Genomic DNA, 22684 nt, shown 5'->3' with positions numbered 1-22684 from the left:
TTGCTGATTCTTGACATCTTTTCATAAAAGCATAATTTGTTTTAGAAACTAGTTGGTCCCTCTTTATCTTTAGTTTGAATTAGAGTTTTTTCCTATCTTACTTACCTAGACCAAGTTTTGATCAGTAGGTTAATATAGCTCATGAGGGTTGAGAAATACAACCCGGAAAGGCATTGAAACAAGAAGTCTTCAGAATTAAATTTTTAGGCATATGTTAATTATTTTTTTCTTTGTCATATTTGAAAATTACACTCATGAATCTGCCATTTAATTTAAGAACTAGAACATTACCAATTCTAGTACTCTTCTTCTGTCCTGTTCCTATGCTTTCGTAAATTTTGAGTTATGTTTTCCTCGCTTTTGTGAAAATACAGTTTTATTGTATATGTGTGTATATCTCTAAAGAGTTTTGTTTTTGTGCCTTATAAAAATAGGTTAATACTGTGTGAACTCCCTACGATTTACTTTTTTTCGCCCAAATTTACATTTCTATGAGTCCTCCATTTTGTTGCATATACTTATAGTTTCTCTATGTTCACTGATGTAAAATATTCCAGTGTATGATTATGCCACAGCTCATTTAGCTGTTTAACTGTCAGTGGGTATTTAGGCTGTTGTCACTTATTTGCCATCACGAACAGTATTGCTAGGAGTATTCCCATACATGTTTTTAGTGGTACCGAGTCTTTATTTAGCAACTTTGCATAGACAAGACTTTTGTATTTTTTTCCCTTAAGACCAATACTTCACATCTCTTGTTTATTTTCTATTATATAATTTCTCTTCCCCCCCTTTTTGCTCTTTCCTCCTTTTTATTTTGACTTACAGAAAAGCTGTAAGAAATGGACAAATGATTCCCATATATCCTTCATCGATTTTCTTTAGATGTTACGTTACCGTATTTACTTTATGTTTATTCTTTTTTTCCTTCCTCCTCATTCTCTTATTTTTTTCTTCCTCTTCCTCTTCTCAATATTTATTTAGCATTCTTTTTGTTCCTTACACTGAGGACATAATAGTCAAAATACTATGTCCCAAACTAACTTGGGTTAGTTCTTGTCCCCCACCCCACCCCTCCCACACTTTATGGTGTGATAAGATTATTGATTTGAAATATGGTTTATTTATTACCCTTTGTATATTATTTTAGGATTCAATCCCCTTATTCCCCTGCTTGTTGATTTTATTTTTATTTTATTGAGGATGTGAAACATTAACATGGTTCCAGAAATCAGAACCATATTAAAAAACTACGCTCGTCGAAAAAATATTTCCACTATTTCTCTCTTCTGTCTTTCCACTTCATGCCACCTGTCTTTCACCTATCACTGGTTTTGGTTTTCTTCTCCCTATGTTTATGACAAATGAGCAGGTGCATATGTCTGTGTCTCTTCATATATTTAAGGACTGTTTGTATATTTTCTTTTTGGTGAATTGTCTGTTTACATTTTTGCCCATTATTCTATAGGCTGTTTTTTTTCTAATTTTTTCCTTTTAAGTTTTAAGTATTTTTTATATATTAGAAATATATTTTTTTATTTATTTTTTATTTTTTATTTTTTTAAGATTTTATTTATTTATTTGAGAGAGAGAGAATGAGAGATAGAAAGCACGAGAGGGAAGAAGGTCAGAGGGAGAAGCAGACTCCCTGCTGAGCAGGAAGCCCGATGTGGGACTCGATCCCGGGACTCCAGGATCATGACCTGAGCGGAAGGCAGTCGCTTAACCAACTGAGCCACCCAGGCGCCCCTATATATTAGAAATATTAACCCTTACCTGCGATACATATTTGCATATTTTTTGGTTTATCAGCTTTTTAAAATTTTATTGAAGATAATTCTGATACCCAAAAAGTTTGTATGTATTCTATAGTCAAATTTGTTAATTTTTTTTATTGTATCTGGAATCAAGTTATGGTTAAAAAGCCCTTTCTTACACCCAGTGTAAAGAGGAACTCACTCATAGGTTTTCTTAATACTGATATGGTCTAATTTTTTAAGTATTTGAATCTCTGATCAATTTAGAGTTTATTTTTTTTGTCTATAATGTGAAGTATGAGTCTAATTTCATCTTTTCCCAAATGACTATCAATTGTCCTCACACTGTTTATTAATAAGCCCATCTTTGCCTTAGTGATTTGAAATGCCACTTTTATCATATATCTAAGTTTCATACATACATGGGTCTATTCTGGACTTTCTGGTATGTTCTTCTGGTCCATTTATTGCTGCACCAAATAAATACACTGTTTTATTTATAAAGGGTTTATCATATGTGCTAATATAATTTAAAATACAGTGTGTCTTAATAAGGTCAGTAGTATGTTTGAATATCGTTTAGTATATTATAATGTGGAGGTAGTATTCTCCTTATACTTTTTCATTTTTAGTATTTTCCTGCCCATGTTTGCATTTTTGCTTTTCCATGTGATGTTTAATGTCCGTTTGTCTAGTTTGTTTATAAAAAAGCTTATCGATACTTTTATTGGAATTATATTAGGACTATAAATTAACTAAGGGAGGGTTGACAGCCTTATGTCTTCTTCAAGAGATCTTTTCCTTAGTTCAGGTCTATCTTTGAGTCTTTCAGAAGTGTTTTAAATGTTTTTCCTTGAGTCTTTCAGAAGTGTTTTAAATGTTTTTGTCATATTTCCTCTTAAATTTGTAACTATTTTGTCATTGTTGCTATGGAAAATAGTATTCTTCTGTACCATTATATACTCTAATTGGTTAATTGTTTTTACAAGTAAATGCTGTTTTTGGTGTGCTGTGTTTAAGTTTATATCCTGCTACTTTACTGAATATATGTATTGTTTTAGTTAGTAGGGACATGAAATAGTTTTCCTCCTTCTCCTATTTCTATGCTTCTATTTAATTTCTTTTGTCTAACACCTTGGCTCATGCCTTTAGTGGAATGTTCAGTGGCATGGAGATAGTAGTCATCCTTGTTTTGCTCCTATTCATATAGGAAACAACTTTAGTTTTTTCCTATTAATTAATTAACATGCTGACTTTAGGACTAAGGCCTATATCATGTTAAGAAAGTGTCCATCAATTCCTGTTTTCTTGAGTGTTTTTTACAGATATGGGTATTCAGTTTTTGTCAGAAGCATTTTCAGAGTCTTAGAAATAATCATATAATTTTTCTCTCCAAATATATTAATATGGAAATTTTTGTTAATGAAGTCCTTTATAGTGAACCAGCCTTGCATTACTAGAACAAATCTGACTTATTCATTGCATGTCATTCTCTCAATATGGTAGTGGATTTTTTTTACTAATATTTTATTTACAACTTTGTCATTATTTATAAGTGATACTCTAAAAATCTCTAACGATTCTTTTTGTACTGTCTTTATCAAGCTTAGCTATCAGTGTTATGTTAATGTTACATAATACTAATGACATTTTGACATTTTCCTTTACTTTCAATGTTCAGCAACAATTTTAGAGCATTGGATTATCCATTCTTTGAGTTTTTGGTAGAAATTTTCTTGAGTGCTTTACCTGTGGGATAGATGCCTAACTTTTTTCCCAAAGGCAGTTGTTCACTTTTTGAGTGTTTTTTTTTTTTTTAGCTCTAATCAGAACAACTTATATAAGCTGTATTTCTGTGGAAAATTGCTTATTTTATCTAGATTTTTCAAATTTACTTAGAAGTCTACAGAAGAGTTTTATTACTAAAAAAGTGTTTTGTTTTAATTATTTCCCCTTGTCATTTAATTTGTGTATTTGTACTTGCCCTTTTTTATTTTTAATTAATTAAGTACTATTTTTATTCTTTTTAGAAATTCAGGATTTTTTTTAGAAATTAGATAGGGGCACCTGGGTGGTTCAGTTGGTTAAGCGACTGCCTTCGGCTCAGGTCATGATCCTGGAGTCCCGGAATCGAGTCCCGCAACGGGCTCCCTGCTCAGCAGGGAGTCTGCTTCTCCCTCTGACCCTCTTCCCTCTCGTGCTCTCTATCTCTCTCATTCTCTCTCTCTCAAATGAATAAATAAAATCTTTAAAGCAAAAAAAAAACAAATTAGAAATTAGATAGATTAATTAGATTTACTTTTCTTCTTAATCTACTTCTATCTGCATTATCTTTGTTTTCTTTATTGTGCTTTTTAAATTTTCTTTACTGTTTCTTTTTAGTTTATGACCTGGGAATTTAATTCATTGATTTTTAAAAAATGGATTGATGTGTTCAAGACTATAGATTTTTTCCTAGTCATTGCTTTATTTGTATCCCATTATTATATATAATGTTTTAATTATAGTTATTTCTTAGAAATTCTGTCATATGTTGATAGTGGGACATTTAAATTATATTATGGTTGGGTGGTAATGGAGCAGGTGAAAAGATTCCTGGATAAGCTTGTTTCGAACGTTGACAAATGATAATTTCAGTGGCAACTTCCATTTACTGAATATTTACTGTGTACCTATCTGGTACAATGAAGTGATTATATACATCATCTGAGTTAAGCTGTATAGCTTTGTTCTGAGCTACACATTATTTCCCCATTTTCAGAAGAAGAAACAATGGCTTAGAGGGGTTTATGTAATTTGCCCAAGTCTGCATAACGAGTAAATTGTTATTGTTTAAATTTGAATCCATCTTTGACTCCACACCTATGACCTTTACTTAGGCAGTATATTGTGAGGTCACAGAGGTATTGAACTCTATGGCATAATTAGAACTGTTAGTAGCACAGGGTGACTGGAGTGAGGCTGGCACTTAATGGTATCATTTCTGGCTTGGCAAATAGTTCTTTGAGGTACTGTTAACTAAGATGGAAAATATGAAGCAGAGCAACTTTATGTAAGATAATGGGTAAGTTTGACATACCTGCTAGACAGCTTAAATGGAACTGTCTGGTAGTTAGTTGCATATATGGATCTGGAGGTCTGCACGTGGTTGGTGGTTAGAGATGTGAATTTAGGTATCATTAGCTTACAGGTCATAATCTAAATAATGGATTTTCAAAGTGGTAATAATGTGGATATTGGGAAGTGGACATTGGGAACAATGAAACTTAAGATTGAGTGGAGAAAGAATCTGAAAAGAAAGCAAGGACAAAATAGTCAAACTATTAGGAGGAAATCTAGGAGATAATGGTATTACAAGTGCCAAAGGAGGAGGGAGGTTCAAGAACAAGGAGGGGCACTAGTAGCGAGTGCTCCTGAGAACTAAAGAAAGAATGAGCGTGTAAGACGTATTCATTTGATTAATAGTAACTGAAAGGAAAATTATTATCTTAAATGATGGGTCCAGTGGAGTGATAAGGGGTAGGAGAGGAAGAAAAAAAATGGAAACAAATCATTTGGAGACAAGAAATTTTGTTATAAAAGGAAAGTGTGAAAGGGTGGCAGTAGCTGGTGGAAATATGAGGTTGCAGTCACAAGTGTGAGGTCCCCCTTTTCCTACTTTCCTCCCTCAACCTCTCCCTTCCTCTTTCCTTATGTATCGCTTTCCTTTCTTTCCTCCTACATCCCCTCCCTTCCATTATTCTACCTACTTTTCCTTCTAATGTACTTGACCACTTAATGTTGTAGGATGAGAATTTAACTTGGGACAATATGATGTTTTAGATTATGGTTATAAATATGAGTGATATATAAAGAGATTTAAAAATGTTCAGGTATTAGATCAGAATGATATTTTTAAAAAGGTATTTATTTATTAGAGAGAGAGCGAGAGAGAGAGAGCATACAAGCAAGGAGAGGGGCAAAGGGAAAGGGAGAAGCATCCCCGCTGAGCAGGGAGCCTGCCGTGGGGCTGGATCCCAGCACGCTGGTACCATGACCTGAGCCAAAGGCAGTTGCTCAACTGACTGAGCCACCCAGGCACCCCAGATCAGAATGATATTTTTAAGAGTTTCTTGAACCCAGGATCATAGTCACACATACCCTTTATGCCCAGAAATAAACATAATTGCAAATTTTAATGATCTTTGAAGTAATAATGAAGATAATATCAGCACAGTGCTAAATGTTTTACATATTGTAGTCAATTTAAGTCTCATCAGCAACTCTATGCCAATTTTACAGGCAAGGAAACTAAGGGAAGTTAAACTTGCCAATTGTTTTACACCTGCTATGACAATATGGGTCTAGAGTCTATGCTGTTAATTACAAGGCTGTATTCCCTCTTACTGTATAATAGTACTTATTTTCATGCCTTTAAAAGTTCATTAGGAATATTTTTATTATAAATTATAATTCAGAATTAGAAGTAGACTTATTTTGACATTTTAAAAAAATATGTTAGCATACAGAATAGTGAAGTTTAGAAAAAAATAATTTCTGGGAAAGATATATCAAGTACAAACATGAATTGAAATTCCAGTTTTCGGTATTTTAGTTAAAATAGTGAAATGCCTGTGGAACAATGTAGAATACCTTATCCAGTATGGCACATAGTATCTTAAAAACTTGGTATTGTAACATAATAATAGTGTCTGTAAGATAATTGAAGGATCCCATAGGGTGCCAATCAGAAATTGATATATTCCTTAGTTATTAAATACCTAATGACCTTATAAATGTCTTTCTTTAGGGAAAAATGCAATTTCCATTGTGAGCTGCCTTCCAGAATTTATGGTAGAACTTCGCTGACATTGCTACTGATGCCAATGTGGAATAAAGGTCTTTATAATTTAGAAAGCCAAAACATAGAAATAGATTACTGCTAAAAATGATTTACTCTTCTTAAACTTTAAAACACATAATTCAAACATATTTGAATTTTTAGAAAGAAATTTGAGAATATAGTAATAATATGTATTATCTTTTTATTTTGCCCTTATAGATATTTTTGTCTTATTTCATCTTGGCAGTCAGCTTTGTTTTCATGACCTTTGTATTTGAACCTAATCACAATCTAATAATAATTTGTTGTCAAACTAATTATAGGATTCTATTTCAACATTACTTTTTTATAGAAACAATTCAGCAAACTAAAATTGATCTTAACATGAAAATTCTTTTGCTTGTTACAAAAGAAGTTAACACAGAGGCAGTTGGATTAGCTATTTTATTTTTTTAAAGATTTTATTTATTTATTTGAGAGAGAGAGAGCATGTGAGGTAGGGGCATAGGGGCAGAGGGAGAGGGAAAGAGAGACTCTCAAGCAGACTTCCTGTGGCTCGTTGAACTGGATGTGGCGCTTGATCTCATGACCCTCAGATCATGATCTTAGCTGAAATCAAGAGTCAGACGCTTAACCGACTGAGCCACCCAGGCGCCCTGGATTAGCTATTAAAGTAGTTATTCTTCCTCTTAACTCAATTTATTGTAATACATATTTCATTGATTTGACTTGCCTCTGGGTCATAAGGTCATTGAGTACGTGAACACATCTGTCTTGTTCACTGTCTCTTCTCCATGCTTAGTGCCTGTGGCAGACATTAGTAGGCACACTAGTGCTTTTTCTTAACTGAATAAATGGATAATATATTTGAATGCTTTCTCTCAGTTGGAAATGCACTACTTATGGTAATGTGTTATGTAAACACTAAGACATTAGTAAACTGTTTTGTTGTCTGGGTCTCATGTGGAAATGTCATGATAAATTTAGAAATACTAATTTAGATTTTAGATAATGGTCCCCGAGGAATAGTCACAGAATCTTCATTTTGTTTCATTGCTTTTACTTCCCTTACCCTTTTCTCTTCCCTTCCCTCTACTCTCTTTCTTCCTTTCAACCTATTCTTGACTTTCTCTTGGATAATCCTTCATTTATTTATTTTTTCTTTAGTGTCTGGAGTCCATCTTTCTCCAGCTTCTCCTGAGATTATACTGGACCATGACCATGCTACTTCAGTTGGCTGCCTCTCTTCTGAGCCCATCATTTCATCACCAGAAAATACACGCACAGACAACAGCATTGTCAGTCAAACTGTTCCTAAAGCACAGGTAAAGACAAATATATTTTTATAAGAAGTTTACATGCTTAAAAAATTAGAGGTTTAAATGAAGCTTTTCAGATTGATTTTTTTTTTTTACTTATTTTTATGAAAAGTATTTTTGTAGATATTTTAACTTTGAGGCTAATATCTAGAATTCAAAAAACTGAATAATATGTTTGTTTTGTGGCATAATTGCAAAGTTTTTAAGTAGCCATAGTTACCAAAATACAGTTTAAGTATATCATTTATTAAAATTGTCTTAGCTTTCCATTTCAAATCTTCAAAACTTCAAAAGAAAAAATAATTACAAAAAATAATTAGTTCTCTTTTCAGGGAAGCTTAACCTGTTTTTTTAGGTATTAGAATGTTCATTTCAATTTTAGAGTAAAAACCAAAAAGATTAGCAGTCATTGGGTTTATTCATTCATATATTTATTGATCCAGGCATTGGGCTAGATGCTGCAATTAGTCCAGATTTCGAAAGTACAGTACACAATCTTGAGTCACCTGTTATCTTTACTAGAGAGTGATTTATGATCAATTAGTGGTTATTAATAAATTTCAAATTCTGATTTACAATTTAAAAAATACACAAATTCTGGATGTTTGTATAAATTTAAGAACTGGTGAATATCAGATGTGTCTATAGTTAATTATATGCTTTCAAAGCATAAGAAAATGTTTTAAGTTTTTTAGTGCTTTGCTTGCAAAATAATAAATGCTTTAGACTCTAAAGTTTAGAGGGAATTTTGTTTCTTAGCTGCAAAAATCAGGTTGTTGTAACAATTTGAGGTCTTCTGTTGATTTACTTAAAGGGTGAAATAATTTCAGAACCTTTGCTACAACTTAATTTCCAAATGTGGTTTCTGGTGCCCTTTGGATGTTTTCATTATTGGTACAGTGTAAACTTTCCCCTCTTGTGTATTTTTTTTTTTTTTAATGTGGTTTAGATTCAGCAATCAACACACACTCATCTGGATATCTCACTTTTTCCATTGGGTTTAAATGATGAGAAAAGTAATGGAACAATTGCTCTTGTGGATGATTCTGAGGATCCTGGAGCCAATGTATCAAACATACAGCTTCAGCAGAAAATTTCAAGTCTGGAGATTAAACTCAAAGTTTCTGAAGAAGAAAAACAGAGAATTAAAAAGGTATATTTACATTTGCCTAAAAAAATAAATGTTTGAATTGCATAGACACAAAATTTGATATAATCCTAATCTCTGATTAAAAACTCATAAGTGGAAGAAGATGCTGTCTTCCCTTGGCTATAGATTTAAATTAGTTTTGTGAATTTATCACTTAGAAAAGTCTTTGGTAAGCAATGGCTAGTCTTAGATACTTACTTTTAAAGATGAACATCTCCTACCAAATTTTTTCCTCTAATGCTTTTCTTCTGATTTATTTTTATTTACTTTGAAAACAGGTAGTGTTGTATTTCTTATACTGTAACATTGACTTGTCCCTATGGGAAGTTAGGCAGCATGGGATATTTGACAAGAGTACTTAGATATACAGCTGTTTTGGTAAATTATTTATTTATGTTCTCATTTCTCTTTCCTATAAATATATCTATAAAAGACCTTTGCAAATTTATAGAAAGTATATGTAGATATGTAGAGATAGTTTGTGCTGATTACAGTTTGTTTAGAAGCTATTCATTTATTAGTGTGAATAATTTTAGTGTTATATCAATGTTAATATAGGTCTGGAAATGAGAGTGGGCCATACAATCTGTAATAATGTTGAGCTTTAAACCATATTTCCTGTAAGTGCTTTCCTTACCAAATATTTTCTGGTGTGTTCATTGAAAAAATTGAATATATTTTATGCCATCAAATATTACAAAATTTATACTTGGATTTTTCTTTTAGGATGTGGAATCATTGTTGGAAAAGCATAGTGTCTTAGAAAAAGATTTCCTTAAAGAAAAAGAGCAAGAGGCCATTTCTTTTCAAGATAGATACAGAGAACTTCAGGTAAACCCTGTGAATTTAAAATTTAATATGCAGGTCTTTTGCAGAAGCATGTACTATAATTTCAAAAAGTGTTTAATAAATACTTAATGAAGGATCAGATGCTTGGTTCAATATGTAAAATATTGACCAACAATGGATGAAATTAATGATAAATGCCATTTTGAAAAGTATGTATTTGTGAGAAGCAATGAGGGTTAGTTGAGACTCAATTTGATGAAAGATATTGCTTCTGATGGATAAAACTTAGAAATCGATATTCTGATTTTTCTTACTGTGATTACATCTGAAGAGTTTGGAATCCTGTAACTTCCAAAGTGAGGTATTTAACCTTTTTCATAAATTGTAATCAATGTCTCCTCTTCTCCCCAAATTTCCTTAATAAACTTGTTTCTTCTGCAGTCTTTCCCATCTCAATAAATGGCAGCTTTGTATCTCCCGTTGCTAAGGCTGATACCCACATTTACTCCACGTCTGTTCCTTTATCACAGCTTGGTGGCTCTACCTTCAAAATGTCCAGGTTTTGATTGTTTGTCCTTGGGGTCACTGCTACCCCCCTATACTAAGCCATCCTTATTTCTCCCTTGGAATACTAAAGGATCTTCTAACTAACCTTTTCGCTTCTGTCATTGCCCACTTACGGACCATTCTCCACATTGCAGCCACTGTGATCTAATACTTAATAAAGCTGATCATGTCCTTTCTCTGCTCTGAAACCTTCATGGCTTCTCATCTCACCCAAATTAAAAGCCAAGTAAGTCCTTAAAATGGTTTGCAAGGCACTCCATTCTCTTTTATCCCCTCTCCCCATCTTTTCCCTGATTCTCTCTCCTCAGTCATTGTGCCTTATCCCTATGTCTGGAACACTCTTCCCTCAGTTTTCTTTTTTATATCATTCAGATCCATGTGCAAATATCACCTTATCAGAGAAGACCTTTCCAGACAATGCAGACATCCCTGTCAACCTTCCCAAATTCTGTTTTGTTTTTCTCCATAGCACTTTTTACATCTGACAAACTATATATTTACTTGTTTATTTGCCTAGACTGTTTTAATGGTCTCCTAAGTGGTCTTCTAGCCTCTACCCTTGCTCTTCTCCCTAATGAGTTTTTATTTCAGCAGGTAATGTTTTTAAAAATGTAAATCAAATCATTTCCCGACCTCAATTCTCAGTCTCCTTCCAATGTAAATCTTCTGGCTTCTCTAATTTTTCCATTTACTTACACCAAACTTCTAACTTAATAAGGTTCAGGTGAATGTGTGAGTCTGTGTTGGGGAGGGCGTTTCTTGGCTGTCGGAGTGGTGAGTGGAGGGAAATGTTTTGTGATTCATTCACAGTGTCTCTGACTGGAATGCTCTTCTATCTGCAAAGCTTTGTCAAAAAAAAAAAAAAGAAAAAAGAAAAACTTGAAAATAAGGGAAAGGGTGAGCTGTGTTCTTTCAGTGTCTTATGGGGATATTGTTTAAAAGACTTTGGATTATTTAGGAGAATGTACTTTATTTGACTTGCTGTTTACTGTTGATTGTAAGTCTCCTATATATTGACATTACATGTTAATTAATTTTTTCCCAGAAGAACATTGTCATTTCTATTAGAAAAGATAACTTCAAAAATACTCTTTATTGACCTGTAGGACATTGGCCAGTTTTGTCTCCAACCTCGCACTCTTTCTTAGTCTAACATACCATTACTTAAATTTTATATATATATATGTATATATATATACATATATATATATAAAAGATATATACATATCTTCAAATGCTCTTTGAATCAGTCTTAACATAAGTTATTCATTTATTAATAAGTGAGTAGAATAAATCTTTGGCATAGGTTCAATTTATATGAGTCCCATTTTAACTTTTTGAATATTATACTTTTAATAACTCTCACTGAACCCTAGCTTCCTTCAAATACCTGCTCAAATGCTACTGTCTTGTGGATGCTTTCCTTGATGATGCAATAGAAAATAAGACACTGTGTAAATGCTTAGCATTTCCTAGCTACCTTTCCTTGCTTTTTTCCTCCTCCTCATAGCATTTTTTTTCACCTGTTATTTTGTTTTAATTTGGTTATGCTTTGTTTTCTCCTACCAGAATGTAATTTTTTATGAAGTTAGGAATTTTCTTTCCCAGTGCCTAGAGTCATATCTGGCACATAGTATGAGCCCACTTAATATTCTTGAATGAATGAATGAATTCACTAATATAATGCAGCCTGTTCCCCAAGGGCTAATTATGTTGTGTACAGCCACACTTACCAGCCGCATATTTGGAATTATAGTGTTTCTCGGAAGATGCAATACTGAATAATGAGAGAACTTTATATATTTTTTTCTGCCTATAATGAGTGACTTATTCTGGGCCTTTTAGTGAGACATACACCTTTGCAAATTCAGTTTCAGTTTCTCAGTCTATTAATGAGAACAGTAACATACTTGAGATACCATCTAAGACCTCATGTACACATTCAGCTTTTCACAATAAAGACCAATATAAATCCCCAGTGGCATTATCATAGTTGTTGTACTGCTTTTACTGTTAACAGTGATATATAAGAGTAACAAGTTGAGTCTTCAAAACTCATATTCAGTTTAAAAAGACTTTATAGGAAGCAGTACTTCCAAAGAAAACTTTTTTCAGGTGATTTTACTTCCATACCAAGAAGGGTCTCTCTCCTCTTTATACCATGTGAATAAAAGGGTAAACTGACTTATGGAGTATCTTACCACCTTGGCCAGATAACCGATAGGAAAAAGTACTGGGAGGTCTCATAGCCACACTGAACTAAAAAAGGCAAGCATGCTATTTAGCAGAGCTTTTTGTTGTTCTTGTTGTTACAGCTCTATAGGTACTTGTGGTTCTGTACATTATTTCTTCAGTCTGTTTTCTTCCTGCTGTTCAGTTTGAATAATTTTTATTGTTCTATCTTATAGTTTACCAATTCTGCTTTTGAGTCAGTTCTTCACTATTAGTTTTATATTTTTCAGTTTTAAAATTTCTATTTGGTTCTTTTTTTCCCTTTAAGGTTTTATTTATTTTTGCAAGAGAGAGAGAGAGAGAGAGAGAGAGAGAAAGAGGGAGAAAGAGTGAGTAGGACCAGGGGGGAGGGACAGAGGGAGAAGCAAGCTCCTCACTGAGCAGGGAGCTGAATGTGGGACTCAATCCCAGGACCCTGGGATCACGACCTGAGCTGAAGGCAGGCGCTTAACCAACTGAGCCACCCAGGCACCCTCTGTTTGGTTCTTTATATCTTCTGTTTCTTTGCTGAAACTTTCTTTTTTTCCTCATGTTTCAGTCATGTTCATAATTACTTATTTAAGCAATTTTATGATGGTTGCCTTAAAATCCTTGTAAAATAATCTTAACATTGGTGTCAGCTTATTGCTCTCTGTTCATGGTCTTTTCTTATTCAAGTTGAGGTTTTCCTGATTCTTGGTGTGATGAGTGGTTTTAATTATATCCTATGCATTTTGGGTATTTCATATGACTCCTTGGATCTTAATTAAATCTGGTATTTTAACGGGTCTGTTGACACTGCACAGTTAGGGGAAGGTAGATGCCACTTTGTTATTGTCAGGTGCAGGTTTCCTACTTAGCTGCCTTTGACATTCTGGGTCAAAAAGGTGCCTTTTAATCCTGGGAAAAAGTGGGATTTCAGTCCCCCCATCAGCCTTGGTTGATACCACCCTGCTTGATAGGAGGAGTGTGGGGTGGGAAGCCTTGTTACCTCTAAATGTTTATAAAAGTTCTGACTCCCCCCTCAGCTTTTTCTGACATAGGAAAGGAGGGAGAGAGAACCTCCTTATGTCTGGATGGGGATTCAGGTTCAAAAAATGCCTCCCAACTTGGTTTTCTCTGCTATCACCTAGAGGGCAGTGGGAGTGGGATGGGAAACCTCCCCACAGCTGGTCAAGGTGGAAGTCTGGGCTTAGCACTTTGGCCTTGGCTCACAGAGATGGTTGTGGGGTCATATTTTTTTCCCATGGGTTCGGCTGTCTTCAGGCCATTTATTACCTACAAGTTTTTGGTTCTGCTGAGTTGCCCCTACCATGATCCTTTGGCTAGAGAGGAAGGGCTTTTCTTGGGGTTGTTGTTTGTGCCCACTGGTATTTCCTGGTTGCTGGTCATTTCATTACCAGCTTGGGATGTATGAGGCTAAAAGAAAACTCACAAAATGGAATGATGCATCATTCTCTTTTGTCCCATGTCCCTCCCTAGATCTCTCTTCTTTCCACCTTCTAGAATCATCTTACATTTGTTTTAAATACAGTGTCTAGGTGTTTTAGCTGTACTTATTGAGAAAATAGGGAGATCTGCATCTATTTCTTCTTAGTCTAGAAGTGTACTAGAAAGGAACATACTAAATTTTAAATATTCTTTGTTGTAGCTACAGCAGGAAACTAACTTCAGTCTTAAAATACATTAACTTAAAGCAGATATTTTGAGTAAATTTTTTTAAGGAAATAGTTTACATAATCAGTTTTTGGAGTCCTTGTAAATAGAGAAAGGGCAAGTAAAAATATGGATAACTCAAACTGGGAAATAACTCATAAGTCTCTATTTTTGCTTTATACTTACCAAGTTTGTGCATGTATAGGTGTATGTGTTAGACTTTCTGGAAATGTATTTTCGATAAAAATATTTAAATTATATTGTACAGACCAGATTCATTAAGAATTTAGAAAATCTTGAGCTTCACTGTTTGGCCTCCTTTTTTTGTAATCCATTTCTTTCTGGGGATATAGCCTTTTTTTCAAACTGATACAAAGCTAGTTCAATCTGATAATTTTTTAGGAATAAGAGATGTTATTTTTTTTTAAAGATTTTATTTATTCATCAGAGAGAGAGAACAAGTGAGCACAAGCAGGGGGAGCTGCAGGCAGAGGGAGAAGCAGGTTCCCTGCTGAGCAAGGAGCCCGATGCGGGACTCAATGCCAGGACTCTGGGATCATGACCTGAGCCGAAAGCAGACGCTTAACTGACTGAGCCACCCAGGTGTCCCAGGAATAAGAGATGTTATTAAATTTGTGTCAAAAGAGGCCTACTGTATGCTAAATATATATATATATATATATATACATAGGGTGAAATATTAGCAAAAGTGAGTTTTTAAGTAGTGGATATTTATTAAATTTCTTCCTTGAATTTATGGCTTGCCAGTTGTTCTTCAGATATCTGAAAGTCAATATATTTTCTGAAGAGTATGGCAATCCATATATTTTCTATATTAAGACATATAACATACAGATCTAAATATTTGTAGAGCTTAATGAAATAGAAAAAGTTTTCTGTTATTTATGATGACAGGGATAATATATTGGTGCCTATCTCTCTGTGGTATCATAAGTAAAAAAAACATTCAGGAATACAAAGAGATAGTATTGACAAGACTAGATTAAATTAGCTGAGAAAACTTTCTCTTAAAAAAATGTTAGTATGCTTATGTGTTTATAAGAATAATATGTTTATGTGAAAAAATGGACAATTCAGAAAAATAAAAATAAAACAAAATCATACCTATGCATCACCATAAACAATCCAGGTATTTTCATGGCATCTCAGCGTGGAGGGCTTAATTTTTCAGTTTTGCAAATAAATCTACTTCTACTTAGACCATTGTTGGGTGTGCCTTTGTTAAGGTTTTAGTCTAATCAGAGAAAGAGTAATTAATAAATGTAATGTTTGCAAAACCTTAAATAAGCTTTCTTTCTTTTTTTTTTTTAAACAAAAATAACTATTGCAGAGAACTCGAACAGTGTTGTTTTATGCGATATGGTCTAATTACCAGGATAGGTGGAGGGGTGTGAATGTGCCTGTAACAGAAGGAAATAAGGAACACTGTGAACTCTGCCATACAATGGGGGTGTACACTACCTCTCCTTTCCTGTTCTGTCCAGGGTGTGTAGCCCAACGGCAGGAAGAAAAGTGAGTCATGCTGCATTTGTCAGAGGTAGCTATTTAAAGGACTTCTCATGAAACTTGAAGAGAGAACTCATCTTAGTACACCTTGCATTCTAATTTCTTTTGTCTTCTTTATCTGACTCCCATAGCAAATTGGTCTGCATGTGTGACGAGCACTGAAGAAACTTGGCAGCTTATCAGGTCTCACCTGATAATAATAATGCTACCACATTTAAAAAATTGAATTAACAGATGCAACTGGTTATTAAATTATCATCTCTGATAGTTGTCAGAATTGGTAGCTATGGCTAGCTTTGGGACTTTTCTGTATAAACTTTTTAAAGACTGGGCCTATTCTTCCAAATGCCATTTCCTATTGAAATGCCTCCTGGTTATAGTATGTTGATTTTTCTGTTTGAGAGTTAATTAAAACAAAAACAGTTAAGTGAAAATACAGCATTTCATTTAATAGTGTTTAAATTGACCTCATAAATGGATTTATACTGCTTCAAGTTACTACCTATATTCTGTTGCTGATTTCATAGGTTATATTAATGAAATATGAATAGATAGCATTCTTTTTTCTTTTTAAATAATTTATTTATTGACAGAATGAGAGAGAATGTGAGTGGGGGGGTGGAGGGGCAGATGCAGAGGGAGAGAGAGAATCTTAAGCAGACTGCACACTGAGCATGGAGCCCTACCTGGGGCTCAGTCTCACAGCCCCAAGATCATGACCTGAGCCGAAACCAAGAGTTGGATGCTCAACTGACTGAGCTACCCAAGTGGCCTGAATAGATGTTATTCTTAATGTTTTTGTTTACTTTTTCAAAGTGAATGCTAGTCAGGTGTTGGACACTTGGGCCCCTTAGCCAGAGGCTATTGTGATTATTGTGCTTTATGGCACTTGGCTGAGGGTAGATTTGAGCAGTGGCTTGATACTTCTGAGCATTTAGCTTGATGACCCAGTATGTGAGGAATTAACTAGTTCTGCATAGGTAACCCAAAATGTAGTTGCAGTCCCACCAAGAAGTAGAGTATGCTAAAGGAAATACAGATTAAGCATATCTTGAAGACATCCTGTTCACTCACCTGTCTTTAAGAATGATTAACAGCATTATGAAGAGGAGGAAAAAAATGAAAGGAAAATAAAAATTTTATGTTCTGTTTGGTCTCATAAGCCTTTCATTTAACACTGTATATTTTAGATTGGGTAAGATACTGGGAAATGAATAAATTTCAGTTGTTAGAAAACCTACCCTCTTTATAACCCCTATAACGGGAGAGTCATTATGACAGATACATCTAAAAATTTTCTTTCTTATTCCAAAATAAATTGAACTGTCAAATCCATTGTAAATTTGGAAGACCTTTTTGTCAAACTGTATTAGAGCAATAAGCATTGAAGCAAAAGGTTTATGTATTTTTTTAAAAAGTTTATTCAAGACAAGCTGGAAGAATTATATATAAAAATAAGCAACATTTTAAGGATATTTTACTTAATATGTCAGTTACACATTTCTTAAAAAATAAGACTTTTAGGTCAAAGTAATACATTTAAAATATGGGTTTATGTAGTAGTTTTCACTAATTTCTTCATTTTTTTCTCTTTTACTTCACTGATTTGGCTGCCTTTAGATTTTAAAGCAGCAGTCCTTAATCATGGCTCACATTAGAATCTCTAGGAAAGGCTTTAAAAAATGCTCAAGTCCTATCCCACACCAGTTAAATAATGTGTTCAAGTGATTCAAACATCAAAAGTACATATAGTAAAAATCGTACTATATATAGTACTATATATAGTGAAAAGCCCACTCCTCATCCTATGCACAATCCACCTAGTTCCTGGTCCTCTCAACAGGTAACCACTATTGGTTTATTTTTATCCTCCCAGAGTCTTTTATGGTGAATACAAAAGGGATGGATAGATGAATGAATGAATGAATAAATGAATGAATGAATGAACAAATCCTCTGTCCCCTTTTTATACAGATGGTAGTATACTAAATACATTTAGTTAATTATTTTTACAAATTTCCCCCTCCCCCACCTTATTTAAGAGTATTTCTTGGAGGCGCTTTCATAGTGACTCAGTAAGAGATTTCTTACTCAGTTTTCTTTTTATATGGGTATCTGAATGTATTATTCCATTTTTTTCCTATTATGAAGTATTGCTTTCAAAGACTTAATTTCAATCTAATTTTTCTTTTAATTATTAACTTTCTTCTTAGACAAATTTCTCATTTGTTGTTCCTTAAAGTCAAATAATTTTATTGGAATATGTCCTGGTATTGGTCAGTCTGGGTTGATTTCTCTAGATTCACAATGTGTCCCTTTAATATATATAGATTCAATTCCTTTTTTAGAATTTCAAGGAGTTTTTCTTAAATTATAAATTTAATTCTTGTTTTATTTCCTATTTTTTTCCCTTCTGGTGACTCGTGTGTGTTGAATCCTTTTCATTGCTTCATTTCTTTCTGTTCTAAAGCATGTTTCCCCTTTTATTTTATTTCTCTTAAGGTATTTTCAATTTAGCTTATTTGATCTTGTGTTCTTTTTAGTTTAGTGATCATTTCCAAAATGATTCATTCTGTCATAATTCTTTTCTGAAATTTCTCCTATCATTTGAGTCTTTCTATAGAATGATTTATGTTGCTCCTTGGTTTATCACTTTCATAATATCTTTTAGTTCACTTTGAAATATAAGTGTAGAGTTTTAAATTTCTTTTTTAATATACATTTTTGCTGGGCTTTTATTTTCTGTAGGGCTGTGAATCTGTTCCTTCTTTTACATATATAATATTCTATGGGATTTGGCTTTAGTACTCTTCTGTTATTTGTTTTTCTATGGCATTAGTTTCCTTGACCTTTTAAAAGAGAGGAGTGATTGAAGATAGTTTTACCCCTCATGATTCTACAGTGCTCTAATGTTTTTGTCAGATTAAAAAATTATTGCCACATTTACAGATTTTTCTGACTCTCTTCCCATCTTCCACTTCTGTCTTGAAACCCTCTTTTTCTTCTCTCTTTAGTCTCTGGCTTGGTCAGTTTGGATTCTCTTCCCAGCTATTTCTCCTCAGTCTGGAGCTTTCCCCTGAAAGTATGTAGAGTTTATCAGACCCAGTGTATCCTGGGCCATTGATACCTTACTGAGGACCACTTGTACTTACTCCCTATTGGAATGTATGGGCCCTTCAGTTTCAGCTGCTGTCCTCATGTTGGCCTGCTAACCTCTCTGGTTATTGTCTGCTAGCTATTTTGGAGTTCCCATGTCTGCCTGATACCCTGTTGCTTTCATCTTTCTTCTTGCACAGAATCTGTTGCCATGCACGTCTTGGGAAGATTCAGCATTTATCTTTCCTTGCTCCCATTTGGGCATTCATAGAAACACTGTGACATCTATCTTTGGGATAGCTATTGAATATGAGTTTTTGTAGATTTTTTAGGTGCTCTGTGTTTTTGTGAGGGACTTTTGAGAGGTCTGAAAACTCTACCACCACTACTACCATATACCCACTATCCACTCACTGTTAATTATTATTAAAGGGAATTATCTGTGATTGTTAGGGTTACATGTATGCTTTTCTTGAGGAGACCACCTTGTATAGAATTAGGAGTACTTTGCAGGGAGTTGGAGGTCTCAATCATGCTTGATAAAATTTGAGGGAAAAGACCATATTTTGGTTTTGTATACTATTGTTTGGTAGTTACAGATGCCTGCAAAAATTGTTGAAATGAAGAAGACAATGTCTAGAAAATTAAAAAAAAAAACTACTTGGGAAAACAACTGCTTTTATTCTTTGTTTTTGTTTTCAATTTTATAGAAAGTCAGTCATATCACATTTTCCCGAGACTCACTAAATTTCTCATGCTTTATTCCATTTTTTAAGTGAAGATGAATAACTTTTTAAAAAGTAATTTGAGGAGGAGGGTATTTGCAAGCATATTTATGGAGCTACTACTCACTTGATTGTTTGTTTTCCAACCTGTAACTTGTGTTTGTATCTTTTTACCTCTATCTGTAGATACAGACCACAACACCATGATTGATATTCCTAATAAGGATCTTAAGTCATTCCCTCCCACCTCCCCAAAATATTAATTATCTTGAGAATAAACTTTGTTTTATACTATTTCTCTTCATTCACAATCTTTATTCTCTACTTTAGCAGTTAGCAATCTTTCCCTAACTTAGGTGGTTAGCAACTTTAGTACTTTTCTAACTACTGGGAAAAATGTATACTTTAAAAATTGGATTATTTGTTACTAAATAACCATAGTAATAAGAAAATTGACCTTTTAGTCTCAAAAAAATGCCAAGATTGGGGACATTTTTGAAAGATAATATAGGTATAGGTTTTTGAAATTTAATGCTTGTTCATATTTTGAAGGCATTATGTAATTTTTCTTATTCCTGTTCTAATAATTCAGAAAATCAAATTGTCCTCTTATTTGTCAAAACTAAATTGAATAATTTTAACGTCATTAGAAGAATACCATCTTCTGTTCTACAGGCTAATTGGCCATTGTGAGAATGATTTTCCTCCCTCACACAATGATAGAAATTTAAAGTGTTTGCCATACCTCCTCAAATCTATGATAACATAGATTTTTTAAAAACACACCATCAATTTAATAAGAGACTTTGAGGGGACAGAAAAGATAACATTAAATGTGTATTTCAAGACATCCTAATTTTGGAGATCTTAGTATAATGAAGTATAATGAAATAGACATCTTAGACGTGATTCAGTACATAAAATGGGTTTTTGTGTTCCAAATACTTTTCATATTTAGAATCTGTAAGTAGTTTAGTTAGAAATATAAGATGTTTAAAAATAGTAAAACATGTAAGCTGTTTGTTAGTTTAAACTTCAATGATTTTGTAAATAGGAAAGTGAAGCGTTTTCTCCTGTTTTTAAATTTAAAAATAGTTCCTCAATTTAAATGAATAAGCCTCATTAAGGAGATTTCCTACTGAAAAAAATATTAATACCAAATTTAAGTACCGAAATTCTCAATATGGTTCTCCATAGAATCTCTTCAGCAAGCACATATTACTTCTGTATATTCACTTGGTCTTAAAATTTTTACCTATCTTTAATTGTGAGTGATTCAAGGCTGGATGCTAATTTCATGGCTATAATTTCTTTAAAAGTTAAACAGTACATGTCCACTTGAGATCTGTGCTAATGTAGGGGATGTATGAACACATTTCAGAAATGCTAGAGAATTGTCATTATGATATTTATTCTGCGACATTGAATTTGGTCTTTACTTTAAAAATTTAAATAACTTTTATAATTGTCTCTTCAGCATATAATTTGATGAAATGTAATTTTGTGTTTACGTATAGTCTTCCCATATACTATTAGGATGTTTGTAAGCACATTTATCACTTCATCACATCACTTTTATCTTCTTTACTCAATTGTAAATCAGTTATCCAAGGAATATTCTTAGATTGCACACAGATTTTTTTTTTTTGTACCCACTAATGTTTTTGAGAAGAGCTTAGTGATAGATTTTGTGTGTGTGTGTTTAATGGTATTGCCACAAAAATAGGAAAACATGGACTTAGAATGTGGCTAAGCCTCATTTTCATCTAGTGGTGAGGCAAACCTGTTATTTGTGAATACTCTAGTTTATAATCTCAAGGGATGTATTTACTGTATTTCCCTACTTATCTGAGGTCAAACTCTGACCTCAACCATTCTAGAACAAAGCCACAGACCTCAGCAGTAAATGAAAAGATTGGTCTGAACCAAATTTATCTGAAATCTATGTATTCTGTTTGACAGGTAAGTCATGGAGCCTTTGTCTCTCTCTCAACCAGACAGTTGAATATAAAGTAAAGACGTAAAGACTGCTATGCTTAATAGTAGCCAGAAATGAATGTTGAAGGAGAAGACACGCCCAAAGCTTAAAAATCTGAGAAACTTTTGGATAGGCTTAGGTGGCTCCTGGGTCTCTGTTTTCTATTATTTGTCTAATGGATTTTTAGTTTAGAACTTTCCTCAGTCAGAAACATTAAATGTGGAAAGAGGTGACTTAAGGCATATTTGCTATGTATTAATAAATAAGAGGCTTTGACAAGCTTTACTGTCCCTTCCTCTTGTTGAGAAGGGCATGTGCTTTTATATATTCTGTCTGAGGGAAGAAAGATGAGGGAAGAAAGATACTGTGATTTTGAAGGGAATAGGCAAGGAATTTACTATCTCAAACCTTTTCACAATACAGAGTATAGTGGCCTAAATCTAAAATTGGAAAAATTATTATATAGAATAAATGCTCTCGGAGCATTTTGTGATTGGTTTAGCTTGTTCATTGCTACTTCATCTTCATGCTTTAGCTCTCACCTGAAAGGCTACTTCCTGAGACAGCCTTTTTCTGACATCTCTGGCTGAAATAGTTCTTCCTTTCCCCCTTCTCCTTCCTGGTTTACTTTCCTCAAAGGAGTTAGCAAAATATTGTTTATGTATTTATTGTTTTCTCCCAGAATGTAAGTTCTTGGAGGGAGACATTTTCTCATACTTAATCATTACATTATTATCTCGTAGAATAGTGCCTGGCACACAAAAAAATGTATGTTGGTTGGTTGATTGGTTGACTGAAACATGTGGCTTGTGGAGTGCTGTGGCTTCGGTCTATTGCCTCTCCTCTCCACCCCCCACACCCAAATTCACATGTTGAATTACCCCTAACGTGATGGTATTTATAGATGGAGCCTTTGGGAGATAATTAGGTTTCAGTGAGTTCATGAGGGTGAGGCCCTCATGAGGGGATTAGTGTTCTCATAAGAAGAGACACCAGAGAGCTTGGGTCACTCTTCTCCCTGCCCTGTGAGGACACAGCTAGAAGACAGACTTCTGTAAGCCAGAAAGAGAGCTCTCACCAGAAACTG

The 22684-nt window shown here is 33.8% G+C and overlaps 1 protein-coding gene across 11 annotated transcripts in view; it reads left to right on the top strand.

Annotated features, from left to right (window-relative positions):
* Positions 1–22684, top strand: part of CCDC91 (coiled-coil domain containing 91) — a 349923-nt gene that overhangs the window by 92086 nt on the left and 235153 nt on the right. For 9 of the 11 annotated variants that reach the window (XR_003519855.2, XM_027593308.2, XM_027593305.2 and 6 more), the window contains exons 4-6: positions 7747–7904; positions 8848–9051; positions 9775–9879. Coding sequence is in view for 10 of the 11 variants with exons in the window: in XM_027593308.2 (XP_027449109.1) it covers positions 7747–7904; positions 8848–9051; positions 9775–9879 (467 nt within the window). In the remaining variant the exon portion in view is untranslated. Of the gene's footprint in view, positions 1–4688; positions 4822–6546; positions 6636–7746; positions 7905–8847; positions 9052–9774; positions 9880–22684 lie in introns of those variants that run through there. The other 2 variants (XM_027593312.2, XM_027593314.2) reach the window with 2 other exon arrangements.

Source organism: Zalophus californianus, chromosome 9 (assembly GCF_009762305.2).
Source record: "Zalophus californianus isolate mZalCal1 chromosome 9, mZalCal1.pri.v2, whole genome shotgun sequence".
NCBI classification, from domain to species: Eukaryota; Metazoa; Chordata; class Mammalia; order Carnivora; family Otariidae; genus Zalophus; species Zalophus californianus.
This window is presented reverse-complemented; position numbering and strand designations above follow the sequence as displayed.